We start from the raw sequence: 16,036 nt of genomic DNA, 5'->3' as shown, positions 1-16,036 counted from the left end.
CACCTATGGATGAGGACAGTGGGTGGGGAGTGAGGGCGGAGGGTGGGGCGGGAACTGGGAGGAGGGGGGTTATGGGGGGAAAAAAGAGGAATAAATGAAATAATCTGAACAATAAAGATTTAATTTAAAAATAAATAAATAAATATGTAATAGAAAAAAAAAAAAGAAGAAGTCCATATTGGGCTCTCAGGGGTAGAACTGTGTCCCTTCAGAGGACGTGGAGTATCTGCGACACTGTTGAGCATGTGACGTGGTCTGAAAACAGGAGCCCCCAGCCCAGAGACGCCGGGTGCTGACAGCACACTGCGCAGGTGCCAGCAGGACTCTGTGATGAGCGGGGAGCCGTTCAGGGAAGTTTTCAATAGACATTTTATCGTTTGAGTTTTAAAAATAAACAAAATTTTCCTACCCTTTTCTTCAGCCGGAGTGATGAACTAGTGGGGTCTACAGAGTGGTTTTTCCTTTCCACCCCAGGACCAAAGACCCGGCTGAGGATGTGGGGCATCTGAATGGCATTGTACACGCAGGTGGGAGAATATTTTTGAGTGGTAAGTCATCAAGGATTCCAGTTCTGTGTCCTTACCCACTCAGGCCGCTTTCTTAGTAAGTGTGCAGAAACAAAGAATTGACTTAAAAAGTAAAACTATGGGACACATGCCTGATTCGGGGCACATCAAAGTAGAATCTGCATGGCTGGGTTGAATGCACGACAAGGCCTGGGATGTAAATTAGCTTCCAATGATTATTTGGAATCAGTAAGATGCTGGGTAATATTTGCACAGCTATTACTTAAAAATCAAAATTCCGTTACCTTTGGCTTTCTGCCGTGTAAATAAGATGTCACAGAAGCTCAGGAAAAGAAGATGTAGGCGCTCTAAGAACATCCTCACCTGGTTGGAAAATCGATAGACTCCCGTCCATGTGACCAAACACAACTTTGCCCTTCTTCTGGGGGTGCCACCTGAAGGTGCAGATGTCGGACATGAAGCTGTGAGCGTCTCGGTGCACGGCCACGCCGCTGTCCGGCCCCGAGATGGTCCAGATGAGCAGCGGGCCCCTGCGGGGAGCAAAGGCCACGGCCTCGCCCACATGCCAGCACCAGCTCAGGGAGGCGGGCGTCCCTGGAACAGAGGAGACGTGGTCACAGCAGAGTTCCAGCGAGAACTGCCATCCAGCAGCACCTGCTCTGTGAGCTCTACAACACGGAGGAGAGCACGTTCATTACTTACAAACATGTGACCTGACTTGGGAACGGGATTTTAAACTTCTCTGAGCCCCCGGGAACGTACACAGGGTGCTTCGTCGGTGAAAGGAACAGCACCTAGTTTGGTTTAAACTACTAACACGATTACACGCTTCCTGTGTAAAGAAGGGCATAGAGTTCTTTCTTTTAGGAAACTGTTTGCTCATTAGAGCAATTAATTTTGACCAAGTTCTTGTGTGTGAGACCTGCTGTAGACATTTCCTACACACGTTAGTATCGGTTACAATTCCTGCTTTAAAGGATCTTAAGTAAAAATTGGGGAGATAAGGATGAAATGTATGAAAAGTTAGACGTTACTGTCAAGGATTTAATAACAATGAAGTTAATGCTACAATCTACATCTTAGCAGGAGTTTAGAATCAAACCTTAGCCTTCCCTCAGGTGAACTAAACAAGTCACTTCCCGTCCGACCCTCTGTCTCCTCATCCGCACACTGGCTACAACTACAACCATCTAACACTTACTTCACATGAACATCGAGAAAAGAAAATACAACAATGGATGTAAAGGCCCCCTAAACTGTAAGACACAATAGGACAGTTCACTGTAAATCTCCCCACTGTCATCGCAATCAAATAGATCCTAAATGAAATAAGGGTTACGGTGAATTCATGCCTCAAGACAGGGATGGGGACTCTTCCAGCAGGTACACTGATCAATTGCATCAGAATCACCCAACTGAAGACGGGCAGCGGATGATGCAGAATTAGGGCCTGGGAATCGATTTTAACAGGGTTTGTGAGCCACTGGGCTACAGTTCCCAAAGTAAATGGGATTTAGATTATACCTGGAAGGAGCCATAGAGTTTAAATATATGAGATGAGCACTATTTCCCAGGAAGAGAAAATGATATAAACAAAGACACAGAGTCCAAAGTTGTTTACTGACCGTAAAATCAATTCGTGCCTCTAATGAGCCAGGAGGCAGACACTGGAATCTTATGCCTAGTTCAGGGCCTGACATACAAGGGGAACTCCACCAGTTGTATTAAATGAATGAATACATGAATATATAAATAAGGTCAATTAAAAAGACGGTGTGGTTTTAAGGTACATTAACAGACATAGAACTTCCCCAATAAGGGATGAGACACACTGTTTGACCAAACCACCACAGAACACTTGAGAAACCATGAGAATTCTGGCTCTCTGAACGGCTATTTCCAGAAGGGCAGCAAGGAAGAAAAGGGGCAAGAACCAATGCCATAGCCTTACAACAGAGACCCCTACCACAGCGGCCTGCTGTATGCAAGTGCTTCTAAGAGCCCTACCAATACTCACTCACTTGATCCTCCCAAGGAGACTCTGAGATAAGTAGGACACATAATTCTCCACCATTAAAGGCTTTCTTTTCTGACAGCATATTGTGACATTTTTCAAGTGGGTGACAACTGTAACATTTTAAAATTAAACAAATACATTTCCTTTAAATTAATTTTTTGATTACTGGGGAAAAGTAACAATGAAGTAAAAACTACAGTTGCAGGTTCAAGTTCAACTGCTGGATGGGGAAGTTCTAATATTGATTGAAAAACTGACATGCAAACTTCTACTTCCTGGATTCTGGAAAGGAAGAAAAATAAAGTCTAAGCCATTTCAAGGCGACTATTTAAAATGAAAATGACCAAACATATTCACAATAACTCTTTGAAAATAAAATATCAAAGTTTTCCATCTTCACATTAGGGAGGTATTTGGAAACAGTATGAGGAACTTATTGATAAGTCTCTGAAAACTTCGGAGGAAAAGGTATGCACACTTGATTTAAATTGTTACCAAAATTATTTAACCATTCTCCCAACATGAATGCAAAGTTTTTTGTGGATTCAGTGGCAAAGGAAGCCACGATCCACACAGCTGGTGAATGAAAAACTTCTCCCTCCAGGAATGGGGGTGATGCAGCCGCTGTCTGATGACAGAGCAGGGGATAGACTGGGTGCTACTACAACAACACACGGTCTCAGCTGTACTTTAACATTTAGATAGCATGGTCTCATGTAGACTTTGTGTGATAACCTCATGAGAACAATGACATTGTGTGATATTTTTAGTTTATGTCACATAAAACACAGACAGAATTTTAAGGAGTATTTATCATGCTGCTTAAAATAAATTTCACACAAAGCTAGGTTTAAAGTATTGGGGAAATGCACGGTTTGTTAATATAAACAATACTGGAAAATTTATAGGGTTTGTGGTTGTTGGAGAAACACACAGGACTAGAAAAACATGAAAAATCTTGATGGAGGCTATCGATGGCTTTTATAATTTTTTAAAATCCTCACCCGAGCATATGTTTTTATTGATTTTCAGAGAGGAAAGGACAGAGAGAGAGGACCATCAGCTGGTTGCTCCCTGGGCGCCCCGACAGGGATTGAACCCGCAACTGAAGTGTGTGCCCCGAACGGGAACCCAGCCACTTCCTTTTGGTGTACGGGAGACTCCGCCAACTGAGTCACCGGCAGGCTCATGGCTTTTCTACATCACAAACCTTGTACCAAAAGTAATCTGGCTTCTCTTACTGATGTATGGAAAGCCTTCAGGAAAAGTTTTACTTGCATTAATGGAAGCTCACTGAATATTTAAAAATATCAGCTCACAGATGACAGCAAATTACTAATACTGAAGTTCACTGGTTGCGGCAAGTAAAAATAGTAAGTAGGGTGTATGAAACTGGAAATAAGACTTACATTTTTCTAGTTGAAAAAAATGAACCTTGTTTGGCAAGTATTTTTAAGATGAGATTTATATAACAAAATTGGTATATTTTACCGGTATTTTCAACATTCCTAATGACCTAAATTTGAAAGACAAGGAAAAAGCAATAAACAAAATACGTTGAACATACCCAGACTCACTCCAACATGCATTATTATTGTTTTGGAAGCAAGACTGAAATATCATGGCCTATGGATTCTCAACATTGTCACTACACACTGAAAAGAATATGATAAAGAATCTTTAAACAAAATAGAGTCAGCGACATTGTCACTTCTCCATGTTCTCCCTCACAGTTATCATCAGAATTTTTTAGGGAAGAAGCTAAATGTGGAAAATGTACCCAGCAGTAGCTTCCAAATTCATAATCACTAACTGAGCTCCACTTGGTGCTCAGAAAGAGGTTGCATATTGTGATATTTAATGCAGACATAGGATGACTCACTTCACCATGATTGCAGGGTCTGATTCTAGGAGGAGGAGCAGCGTAGTGATGCTGTTCGCTTCAGTAAGACCCACTGGTGTGAACCAGGGCTTTCCACCTTGATCAGGAGGCAAGAAACCCATTCAATAGGGCACTAAAGATGCGTGCACATTGTCCTCCTGGGTTTCAGATTGGAATAGAGCAATGAATAGGCAAGGCCAACTGTCCCCTTAAGAAAATCTTATCTAATTGTTATTTTTATATTTACAGGGTGGGGCAAAAGTAGGTTAACATTGTGAGTATGCGAAACAGAGTTTATGATTATTCATTAACTAGAGGCCTGGTGCACGAAATTTGTGCACGGGGTGGGGGCGGTGTTCCCTAAGCCTGGCCTGCATCCTCTTGCAGTCCAGGACCCCTCGCACCTTCCTGCTTGGCTTGCTGTTCCTTAGCGCTGCCATGGAGGCAGGAGAGGCTCCCACCACTGCTGCTGCGCTTGCGAGCCATCAGCCCGGCTTCTGGCTGAGTGGCGCTCCCCCTGTTTGAGCGCATTGACCACCAAACGGCAGCTCCTGTGTTGAGTGTCTGCCCCCTGGTGGTCAGTGCACATCATAGCGACTGGTCATTCCACCATAACGGTCGCTTAGGCTTTTATTATATAGATTATTGTATTATTTTAGGTACGAACAACTGTAAACTACTTTTGCCACACCCTGAGTTTTGAAAATGTTTGTGTTTTATTTAAATACTAACAAAATGATTTGGTATTTACTGTTTCGGATTGTTCGGTGTACTGAGTGTAATTTTTCATGGAATTCTGTTTCCGTTTGGCACACACGCACACGCACAATCATGAGCCAGGACGTCACTGTATTTCTTGTGCAGGTTACCAGGAGAGAGCTGGGCTACTTGGAAACCTGAGCTAACTGAAATAAAATATTCTGTTCATCGAAATACAAATGCTTCATTCCATAAAATACATCCCCGTTCCAAAGATACCTTTTGTATTGTTGAGTTTAGCAATGACTTTTTGTTCTGCCACATTCCAAATGATCACTAAGTTATCGGAACTGCCACTTGCAAAGAGATCAGGGTTATGTGGACACCAAGAGATAGCTGTGATAGTTTTTTTGTGTTCAGACATAATTGCGTGGAGTTTAAATTCATTATAACGGTGATCCAACTAAAAAAAATACATAAATAAAACATTTCAGTGCTTCTTTTTAGATAGTACACTTTCCATTAATCACATTTCCACAAGCTACCTCGATGAATATTAGCATACCTCTAATAACAAAATATGAACACATTTCAAGCCTTGGTCTACTGTGAGGTATATTTGATCAGCTGACAGAAACTATTTTGAAAATATATGAGAGAATTGAAATGAAACATATCAATTTTAAAAACAAGTAAAAATAAATGATGTACATTTAAATACACATAATTTAATTTTTATCATATTTTTATAGCTAAATCTATTTATGAGGAAAACACTCTTCGTCTCAAAATATTTTTACTGCAATGTTTCACTTATATTTGAATAAAAACATTTAGGTTAAATAAACCAACTCTCATTATTACATTAGTAAGATGTCAAAAGTCTGCCAAGCAATGACCCTACTGTATATCCTTGCTTTCTGGAGGGGCATTATACTGTGTTCTTATATGTAAGTGGGCAAAAGGAATTGCCTCATTTTCCCGTTTCCTTCGTAAATGTGCCATTCATTAGTGAGCCAATTGATCTTTTTATCATTGTTAACATATTTGGGATTATATTTTGTCATTTTATTGTTTCATCCTTTAACATGCAATGAACTTTTCACATTGTCATTCAGGGTTTTACTAGTCATTGTTATGTTAGTGACTTATTGTCCCAATCTCTGTTTAACCATGCAGTCACAGTAAATCCTGACTGCTAACATGACCCTCAACACCCTACCTCGGGAGCCTCTGCTATTGGCCAGTATCATCTGGCTTCATTTTCTTCCTAGTCCACTCTCTGCTGGAGGGCCTGTGCCTGCAGTCCCCTGGGCCAATGACGCCCTCCCCCCATTTGTCCACACGTGTTCCTTCCCCTGTCCAAGTCCTAGTTCAAAACACCTCTTCAGAGACCTGTTTTCTGACCAAGGTATCAAAATAACTTCATGCCCCTTCCCAGGAACTGTCCCATGACTTTCTTTAACCTTTAAAATGGATATATAACGCACATTTAACATTATATTCACTTCAGGTACACGATATGCTGATCTGATATCTGTATACATTGAGCTTGCTGCCGTCTTCCGTATGGGGGATGGAAGTGGAGAACTGTGAGTTCTATGGGAACTGCATTTTTTACTCACTTGTTCCCCTTATTCATGCATTCCCTGGTTGATTCATGTATGTGCCCTGACTGGGGACTGAACCCTGAGCCCTGGTGTTTCAGACGAAGCTCCAACCAGCTGAGCCGACCGGCCTGGGCCTCCAGTGGCATGCTGATATTGCCACACACTCGAGAAATGAACTCTACAAAACTTTACTCTCTATTGTGGGAAACTCATTCGCGTCTAGATTAACACTGTTATTTCCAACATTTTCAATAGACGACAACACTATTAGTAATTAAAAGGAATTTTACTTCAGAATAAAGCAACATTTTTTTCACTTTTAACTGAAATGCGTTGGTGTTTCAAGATTTAAAAAAATCATTTGGAAAACGTTTAGTGAGTATCTGCTGAATGCCAGAGTGCACGGTAACGTGAGAACTGAACGATGGGGAAGATAGTTATTGCTTAAAGGGTCATCGCACCTGATAGCTAAAAGGAACAGTCGGGGAGAGGCGGGGTTATTTACCTGGTAGACGTAGATGGCCAGGGTGGCGCAGTAGGCAAACCTGTCCCCGCTGGCAGCGCACACGTCCTTGTTCCAGGGCTGACACCCGGCGGCCAGCAGCCCCACCTGCCTCACCCGGGACATGCTGGCCTTGGAAACAAAGGGGGAGGAAGGTCGGTTACTGTCATCCCAAAACAAACTTCCTCTTCGTTGTCTGTAACTGTCTTCCTCAATCCTTGCCTCTGTGCCCTGAACAAATGTTCTATGATTGCCGTCATTCTCAATGTGCCGTTTCAGAGGACAGGAGTTTAATCTGCAAATGTCTACGGACATCAAGGCAGGCCATTTAACTTAGGGAAGCAGGAGACTGTAAAGTGCCGAGAGACGGGGACCCTGGGCCAAGGGCTGGGAAGCACAGGGGAGTGGCGGGGTCTTCGTGGAGCAGAGGGTGCACAGCCTGCCTGCAGCGCTCCGAGACCCCTGGGGAGGCCCTGCCTGGTGCCAGACGCATGGGGCGTCCCAGACAGAAATAGATAGATATTTTGTGTACATTTTTATTGATTTCAGAGAGGAAGGGAGAGGGAGAGAGAGAAACATCAACGATGAGAGAGAATCATGGATCGGCTGCCTCCTGCACGCCCCCTACTGGGGATGGAGCCCGCAGACTGGACATGTGCCCTGACCTGGAATTGACCTGTGACCTCCTGGTTCATAGATCAGCGTTCAACCACTGAGCCATGCTGGCTGGGCAGAAATATACAGATTTTTATGTAAACTAAAAAATACATTTTTATGTAAAATGTACCAATTGCCAAATGTAAAAAGGGGCAATTCATTCAAGGCATCAAATTCAAATGTAAAACAATGAGCCAATATCCGGAAGAATAGGGCATTTGTCATCGAACTTCAACATTTTTACACGGATTCTATATTCTTACAGAAACAACGTGAGTTACACAGGGAGATCCACAGGCTGCGTGGTAATGTTGTTCATTGCGAAGAGGGGCCTACGGAAGCCGAGACCGCTGACTATAAACTGTATATGGCCGCACTGGGATCCTCTGTGTCTGTCTGTCTGTGGCTCCGGGTGCGGGGGCAGCAGTGTGTCCTGTGACCTCACTTCTCTCATGGATCTGAGAAGAGTTGTCCATTTTCTGTTCCTTTGGGTTTTATTGTTTCAGGCCCAACTGAGGACTTCTAAGCTCCTTACTTGCCTGACTAGAAACTAGAAGTCCCTCAGCTCCATTTGTGTGTTAAAAACAAGTTACTCTGAAATCCATGCCAATATATTTTTACTTTTACTATTAGTGTATCCTGATTTGCTACTTTTTAACTTTCATGTTTAGATAATGTAAACATTTCGATTTTGTCATGTAATTTGTATGCCCTTTAAATGGGGCCCACCAACTTCTGTCCTTCCTAAACTCAGAGTTGAATAACTCGTCCACACCAGCCATGAAAATACTACATAGGACAAAATGGCATTTTATTTTAAAAATCTAACATTTTGAGTGAAATATTTAAAAATCATTTATTATTGAATATGAATACTATGACATTTATAAATCTGAGTTATGTATTTAATCCGGTAGTATTTGAAACTTCCAGATTATTTTCCAACAGTATTATTATAAGATCCTAGTATATTTGGCACATAATACTATATTATGAAGTGATGCCTAGAGTTTCTGAGGAGATAAAGCTTCTGTCCTCTCTGCAGTCAGCATGGGTTGGTCCAGGGCGAATGGATCCGCATTCCTGGAAGCAGACCTGCTCAGCTGTGGTCCATTTCAAAACATGCATCTGCATTTTAAATGCGAACCCTGTAGGATATCACCTATCTAGGCAAGTAAGTAGACTTAGAATTAGGTGGCAGGTAACTATGTGCTTCAGATAAATACTGTATCCTTGTTTATCTTTATAACATGTTTCATTTTTTATTTGAACAACTTCAGGAATCCCACGTCTATTCTAAAGGTTTGTTGCTTCAGAACATATCATCTTTCTGGCCCAGAAACAACGTGTGCGCTTTAAAGATGAAGCAGCAGGCAGTGCAGCTCACGGCTAACACAGACGGAGACAGGCTCTGGGAGGAAGAATGCCTGAGCTTCGTGCACCGCGTGCAAGGCTGTTGTCAGTAGCCTGGCAACCACAGCCCTGCAGAGGGAAGGCGTTTATTTTTCCAGCCTGAGGACAATTTTAGTTTCAAACACACACACACACACACACACACACACACACACTCACATACATTCACAGACACACACTCACACATCCACTCACACACACACTCACACATCCATACATACACACCTTCACACACACTCACATACATTCACACACACACTCATACACATTCACACACATATACTCACACACATACTCACACCTTCACACACACTCACATACACTCACACAACACTCACACACACTCAGACACATATTCACACACACACTCACATACTGACACACAACACTCACACACACACTTTCACAGTCACATACTCTCACACACACATACACTGTAACTGCAGTGAAGATGCTTTGCACAGTAAGTGTACAAAATACAAAGAAAGTGACGAGTATATTGTCATTACATTTATATACTACTGGTGCATGAAATTCAGCCCAGCCTGCACCCTCTCGAAATCTGGGACACCTTGGGGGATGTCCAACTGCTGGTTTAGGCCCGATCCCGCCTATAGATCGGGCCTAAACTGGCAGTCGGACACCCCTCTCACAATCTGGGACTGCTAGCCCCTAACTGCTCACCTGCCTGCCTGATCGCTCCTAACCCCTCTGCCTTCCTGATCGCCCCTAACCACTCACCTGCTTGTCAGATTGCCCCTAATTGCCTCTGCCTCCCTGATCACCCCTAACCACTTGCCTGCCTGATTGCCACTAACCTCCTCTGCCTGCCTGATCACCCCTAACCACCTCTGCTTGTCTGATAGCCCCTAATCACTCTGCCTGACTCCCTGATTACCCCTAACTGCTCGCCTGATCGCCCCTAACCACTCACTGGAGGGCTGCCAGCTGGGGTGAGGGGCCGTGGTCATTCTGGTCTCTGGTCGTTCTGCCATTTTGGTGGCTGAGCTTTTATTATATAGGATGAGAGCTCACTTTTGAAAATGCAAGAGTATTATGAAATGAAATGATCACAATAAAATTGAAAATACAGCTATATAGTTGTAACCTTGACAAAAATTAAATTTTACAACTAAGTTAAAATCAAGTTTATATATGTGTCTGTGAGACTGTAGAAGTATGTACATATGCCATAAACAAGAATTCCATCAATGTGTAAAAGACCAATTTGGTGCTCTAAAGATCAAACTCACACCTGTATGTGAGTTTTCAAACACTACATATCTCCATTACAATTTTTAACTCAAAAATCCATCTTGTGAATATTTAAAACATAACCTACTGACAAAGTCTGCCATGCTGAATGCTGATTATCTACACTAATAAAAGAGAAAGATGCAACTTGCCATACCTTCATGACACCCAACAGCCAATCAGGAGTTTGCAAATTAACCCAATAAAGATGGCGGGTTATTTTGCATACGTAGGTGCCAAGCAGCCAGGTGTGGGGCGGGATGCTTACGTCATCGCCATGGTGACGATGCAGGTTTTCCGCACCACCCCAGCTGCTGCTCCAGGCCTCTGGGCAGCATGGGAAGGTGGAAAGGCAGCTTCAGGCTGGAGCAAAGGTGGAAAGGCACTCCGGCCCGAGCGAAGGCGGTGCCAGCAGACAGGAGAAGGAAGGCCTATTCTTGCACGAGTCTTCATGCATCTGGCCTCTAGTATAGGGTATAAATGCACATACACATCACCTGAAAAGTAACAGGCTGGATTTTTGGAGAACATAAAAGTCAATACTCATGTGCCCATTTTCATTATTTAGGGTTTTATTTTTCTTTCTCGTCTAAGCCTGTGTAAGAACTGATCGAAACCGGAGCCAGAAGAAGCTCATGCTCATGAAGACAATATGGTAGTGTTAGGGTCACTCTATGCCTACAACAGCTACTGTTATAGAATGTCTCAGAACCAAGAACTCATCTCTAAAGGCCAGGGGTGTCAGAAAAGGGCAGACTGGAGCAGAGGGTGGAGGAGGGACCGGAATCCTCACACTCTCCATGAGCCGCCCCAGAGGCACTGTAAGGGAAAACATGATTTTAGTAAAAAGCATTTTTTTCTTGGCCTCAGACACCCTTTTCCCCAAAGTAGATGACCATCTGTGTCCCCTCCCAACGAGGAAATATGGACGGCACTGGAAACTAAGCCTTTTGTTCCAACATCAGAAGTGCACTTACTGCATTTAAAATGCATGGACTTAATACATAATAAAGAATGCTGGCATTGCAGAGTGTGTGTGTGTATGTGTGTATGTGTGCACGTTTGTGTGCACATGTGTCCACGGGGATTGGAGTGCTGTTATTTTAAACTCATAAGCTGAAACACTTTATCATTTACGGGTAGGACTAGAATTCTCAAGCTCAGGATTCACAATATGAGGGATTCTCTCCAGAGTCAGGTATTAACTGGCTCCAGGACTGTTTACCCATTTGGTTCACAGCTGAAGAAAAAAATTCTAAAAAGCAGGCAAGAGGCTTTAAACTGCTGAGGATTTACAATTAAAGAGATAATTAAGCAAAACGAGGAGAAATAAACCAAAGAACTTATAAGCTTATATGCATAGCCCATCAACAAGGGCAATAGGGCAGTGAAGACCTGGGGGGGTGAGGTAGGGTCTGTGATGAGGGGGTAAAAGGAAGGAAATGGAAGGCATCTATAATACTATCAACAATAAAAAGTATATTATAAAATGAACTGAAATAGTGAGAAAATATCTCTGATGATGACGATAAGAACGGGAAACTGAAGAAGTGAGGAGGAAGGAACATTCAGTGGTGCACGTCTCAGTAGCACCTGTCCCCCAGCAGCAACGGGGAAGCTGGGAAACTACAGGAAGATGTCCCACTCATTAATGAAAAAAAATCCACTAATTGCCTTCATTTGAATAATTTATAATTCATCCATTAAAAGGGTAAAAAGTCTAAGAGAAAACATGTTATTCTAAACAAATCCATTTTGATAAGGTGCATTTTTAAAGAGCAGTTTTGTACTACTGCAATAATACATCCAAATAGTTATTTTCAAAATACTATGCCAAAGTTGCCATAGTAACAATGCAAATCCTTTGGGAACATAATTGTCTAATAATTTATCAAATGTAACATAGCCCTCTACCTCAGAAAATTATTTACATTTCCTTTGATAATATTACTAGAAGCCCGGTGCACAAATCCCCTCAGTCTGGCCTGCACTCTCTCGCAATCCAGGACTTCTTGGGGGATGTCAGACTGCCAGTTTTGGCCTGATCCCTGCTGGCGAGGCCAAGGGACCCTGGGCCTCTAGTCCTACCTAATAAAAGAAAAACATGGTAATTAGCGTACGACCGCTACCCTTCCCATTGGCTAATCAGCGAGATATGCAAATTAACTGCCAGCCAAGATGATGGCCGGCAGCCAGGTAGCTTGAAACTGACATGAGGCTTGCTTGCTTCAGTGACGGAGGAAACCAACGCTCCCCACCTGCCTTGCCAGCCTCTGAGCCTGCAGTTTGAAACATTATAACAAATATAGAAGCTAAACAAAACCCCAGAAACCTGCTTTCAGTGAGCCGGGATCTCAGAGCTGGAGTTATACATTGTTTCGATTATAGAACCCAAACAAACCAGATACCTGCTTTCAGCAGCAGAAGCTTCAGAGCTGGAGCCAGAGCTAAAGCTGGCCCAGAATAAAAAAAGAAAAGAAAAAAAGGAGCAGTTGGGAGCTTCAGCCCTCAGCCCCTCACCCAGACTGGCCAGGTACCTCAGTGGGGACCCCCACCCTGAAGGGTGTGTGACCAGCTGCAAACAGCCATCATCCCCTCACCCAGGCTGGCCAGGCACCCCAGTGGGGACCCCCACCCTGATCCAGGACCCCCTTCAGGGCAAACCAGCCAGCCCCACCCATGCACCAGGCCTCTATCCTCTATAGTAAAAGGGTAATATGCCTCCCAGCACCAGGATCAGCGGAGCCATGAGGCCTTCCGGCACCGGGATCAGCGTGACAGGGGGCAGCGCCCCAACCCCCTGATTGGCCCTGCTCTGTGCATGACAGGGGGTGGCGCCCCAACCTCCCCATCAACCCTGCCTTGAGTGTGACGGGGGTGGTGCCCCAACCCCCCAATCGGCCCTACCCTGAGCGTGACTGAGGGTGGCATCGCAACCTCCCAATCCGCCCTGCTCTGTGCGTGACAGGGCAGCACCCCAATTCCCCAATCGGCCCTGCTCTGAGCCTGACCAGGGGCTGCACCTAGGGATTGGGGCTGCCCTCTGTCACCCAGGAGCAGGCCTAAGCCAGCAGGGCGTTATCTCCTGAGGGGTCCCAGACTGTGAGAGGGCCCAGGCCAGGCTGAGGGACCCCCCTTGCCCGCCCCGAGGGCACAAATTTTTGTGCACCGGGCCTCTAGTCTATATATATAAAAGCCTAAGCGACTGAACAACTGGTCAACTAGTCACTATGATATGCACTGACCACCAGAGGGCAGACACTCAATGCAGGAGCTGCCCACTGGTGTCAGTGCGCTCCCATAGCTGGAGCGCCGCTCAGCTGACCAACGGGCACCAGACGCAGGGCTCACGGCTGGCCACTGCAGCCTGGAGACCACAGCAGAGCAGCAGCGAGCCTACTGAGCGGCGGCGGCGACAGGTGCAGCTGGGCTGGGATGAGCCAGAATGGCAGGCAGAAGCGGCAGGAGGCACTGGATTGCCGGTTTGGGCCCAATCCCCACCAGATATGCCAAGGGACCCCAAAGATGCACGAGTCCATGCACCAGGCCTCTAGTATGCATATCAGATCTTTAGTTAATCTCTTCCTGCCCTCTCCACTCCCCACTCCCTGCTTCCCTCTGAGATTCATCAGTCTGTTCCATGTTTCCATGCCTGTGCATTGAGCATCTGCCCCATGGTGGTCAGTGCATGTCATAGCTACCGGTTGAACAGTCAAATGGTCACTTAGGCTTTTATATATAGAGATATATAGATAGTATTATTATACACATCTATTCATTGAATGCATTTCTTTATGAAAAATTATTTCACTGAAATTATTGCTATTTTTATATATTAATCTCAGTAGAAAGAATTCTAGTTTATCCAGGGTTGGTCAAAAGTCTGTTTACAGTTATGAGTATGCCAAACACAGAATTCTTGTATTATTACTTACTATTGTTTTATTTTCCATATGAACAACTGTAACCCTATGTTTGCCCCACTTTAAGCCTAAAGACAATCTGAAAACACTATGAATTCATCTTAAACCAGGTTAGAAAAATGCCTTTTCTTCAATGTATAGGTAATTAGGACTATTTGCATATATCATCTTCTTACCTCTGCTTTCAAATCTATCAAATAAGAATCTTACTTAACTCAAACTTTTGCAATGCAAAATTGTCCACAATGAAAATGACGCAGTAATACAATACAATTGCATGAGAAATAAAACAGAAAAAAAAACCATAAAATCATAATTACAACATAAATATCGCTTACTCTTTGCAGTCCTTCATACCAATCATCTTGCTCAAACCAGCTTGAAATGTAAGTCATCCAAGCCATAGGCTGTTTCTACCTTAATCAAGGCAAATGGAAACTCAGCATCGCAAGGCAGCACCTAAAGTAACAACAATGAGTTTCAACCACGCAGCTCACCACCTCTGCCTGGAGAAGGGCTGTTCAGGACAAGAAGCGAGGCGTGCACACACATTTCAGCTGAAGCAGTGTTAGTGATTTACAAAGAACAGTATCTGTAGAAATAATGCTATACCAGAAAATGGATGCCTATATTCAACTAAGAAAAAAAATAAAACAATAATGTCATTGCACAGTACCTGAGAAAATGCTGTATCAAAGAGTTTATTTGGTTTACAGTTTTCATTCTAAAAATCTTAGTTTTAACTTTCGCAAGAAACAGGTGAGTTTCTAGAAGTTACCAAGTTAGCACAAAAACACACAAAATAACAGGAAGCAGAAAATTAGTTTCATTGTCAACCTTAGGAGTTGGACAGACAGCTCGGATAAAGTTTCTAGGTTAACAACTGTACGAGGATAAGGTCAATCCTATATATCTATTTGCTTCCAGCTCAGCTGACTGCTAACCTTAGCACCTGAAATGGTTTATAGACAGCACAGGACTGAATGGAGTGCTAAGGTGTTCAACAGAGAATCAAAATCACACCCATTGGGCTTCATTTTAGTCTTACTCACTTCCAGAAGAAGTTATTTACTAGCCATGCTAAAGAAGAGATTTCTTGGAATCCTGGGAGGATATCTGAACTTGAAAATGGCCTCCCTAAAGCTGAGGTGCATCACCCACTGTGTAACAGGTTTTGCGTGATCCTGTCCTGGCTGAGCTCATCAAACCCTCACACCTCGGGGAAGAAAAAAAGGAAGGGAAGGAGAGAGGAAGGGAGAAGGGAGAGAGGTGGTGGTGGAAGAAAAAAGAAAACAATTTGAAGAATGTGAGTGTTCCATTTTTCATACCCCAAAAGCAAACTAGCTGTTGTTCTGACATCGAGAGAGAGACTTGTATGGCATGTAAATGTCACTGTAGGTAAGTGAGAACAGCCTATGGCTACAAATTTATCAATGGACCACGACCCTCTTCTGCAGAAGTCTTCTTGTTTTCTAGAAATATTGTCAATACTACCTGCTTGAAGCCTTACAGAGGAAGTTCCAGGATTGGTACAACCTCTTGCTTAAGGTTC

At 43.6% G+C, this 16,036-nt stretch overlaps 1 protein-coding gene across 1 annotated transcript in view; it reads right to left on the bottom strand.

Moving 5' to 3' along the window:
• Positions 1-14,939, bottom strand: part of WDR17 (WD repeat domain 17) — a 92,102-nt gene extending 77,163 nt beyond the window's left edge. The window contains exons 1-4 of the mRNA XM_015569759.1: positions 14,823-14,939; positions 7,241-7,369; positions 5,405-5,588; positions 891-1,121 (exon numbers count right to left, since the gene is read on the bottom strand). Of these exons, the coding sequence (XP_015425245.1) occupies positions 891-1,121; positions 5,405-5,588; positions 7,241-7,369; positions 14,823-14,888 (610 nt within the window). The 5' untranslated portion in view covers positions 14,889-14,939. The remainder of the gene's footprint in view (positions 1-890; positions 1,122-5,404; positions 5,589-7,240; positions 7,370-14,822) is intronic.
• Positions 14,940-16,036: the final 1,097 nt, after the last annotated feature.

This window comes from Myotis davidii, unplaced genomic scaffold (genome assembly GCF_000327345.1).
Source record: "Myotis davidii unplaced genomic scaffold, ASM32734v1 scaffold184, whole genome shotgun sequence".
Lineage (NCBI taxonomy): Eukaryota > Metazoa > Chordata > Mammalia > Chiroptera > Vespertilionidae > Myotis > Myotis davidii.
The sequence above is the reverse complement of the archived record's forward strand: the minus strand, read 5'-3'. Positions and strand labels throughout refer to the sequence as shown.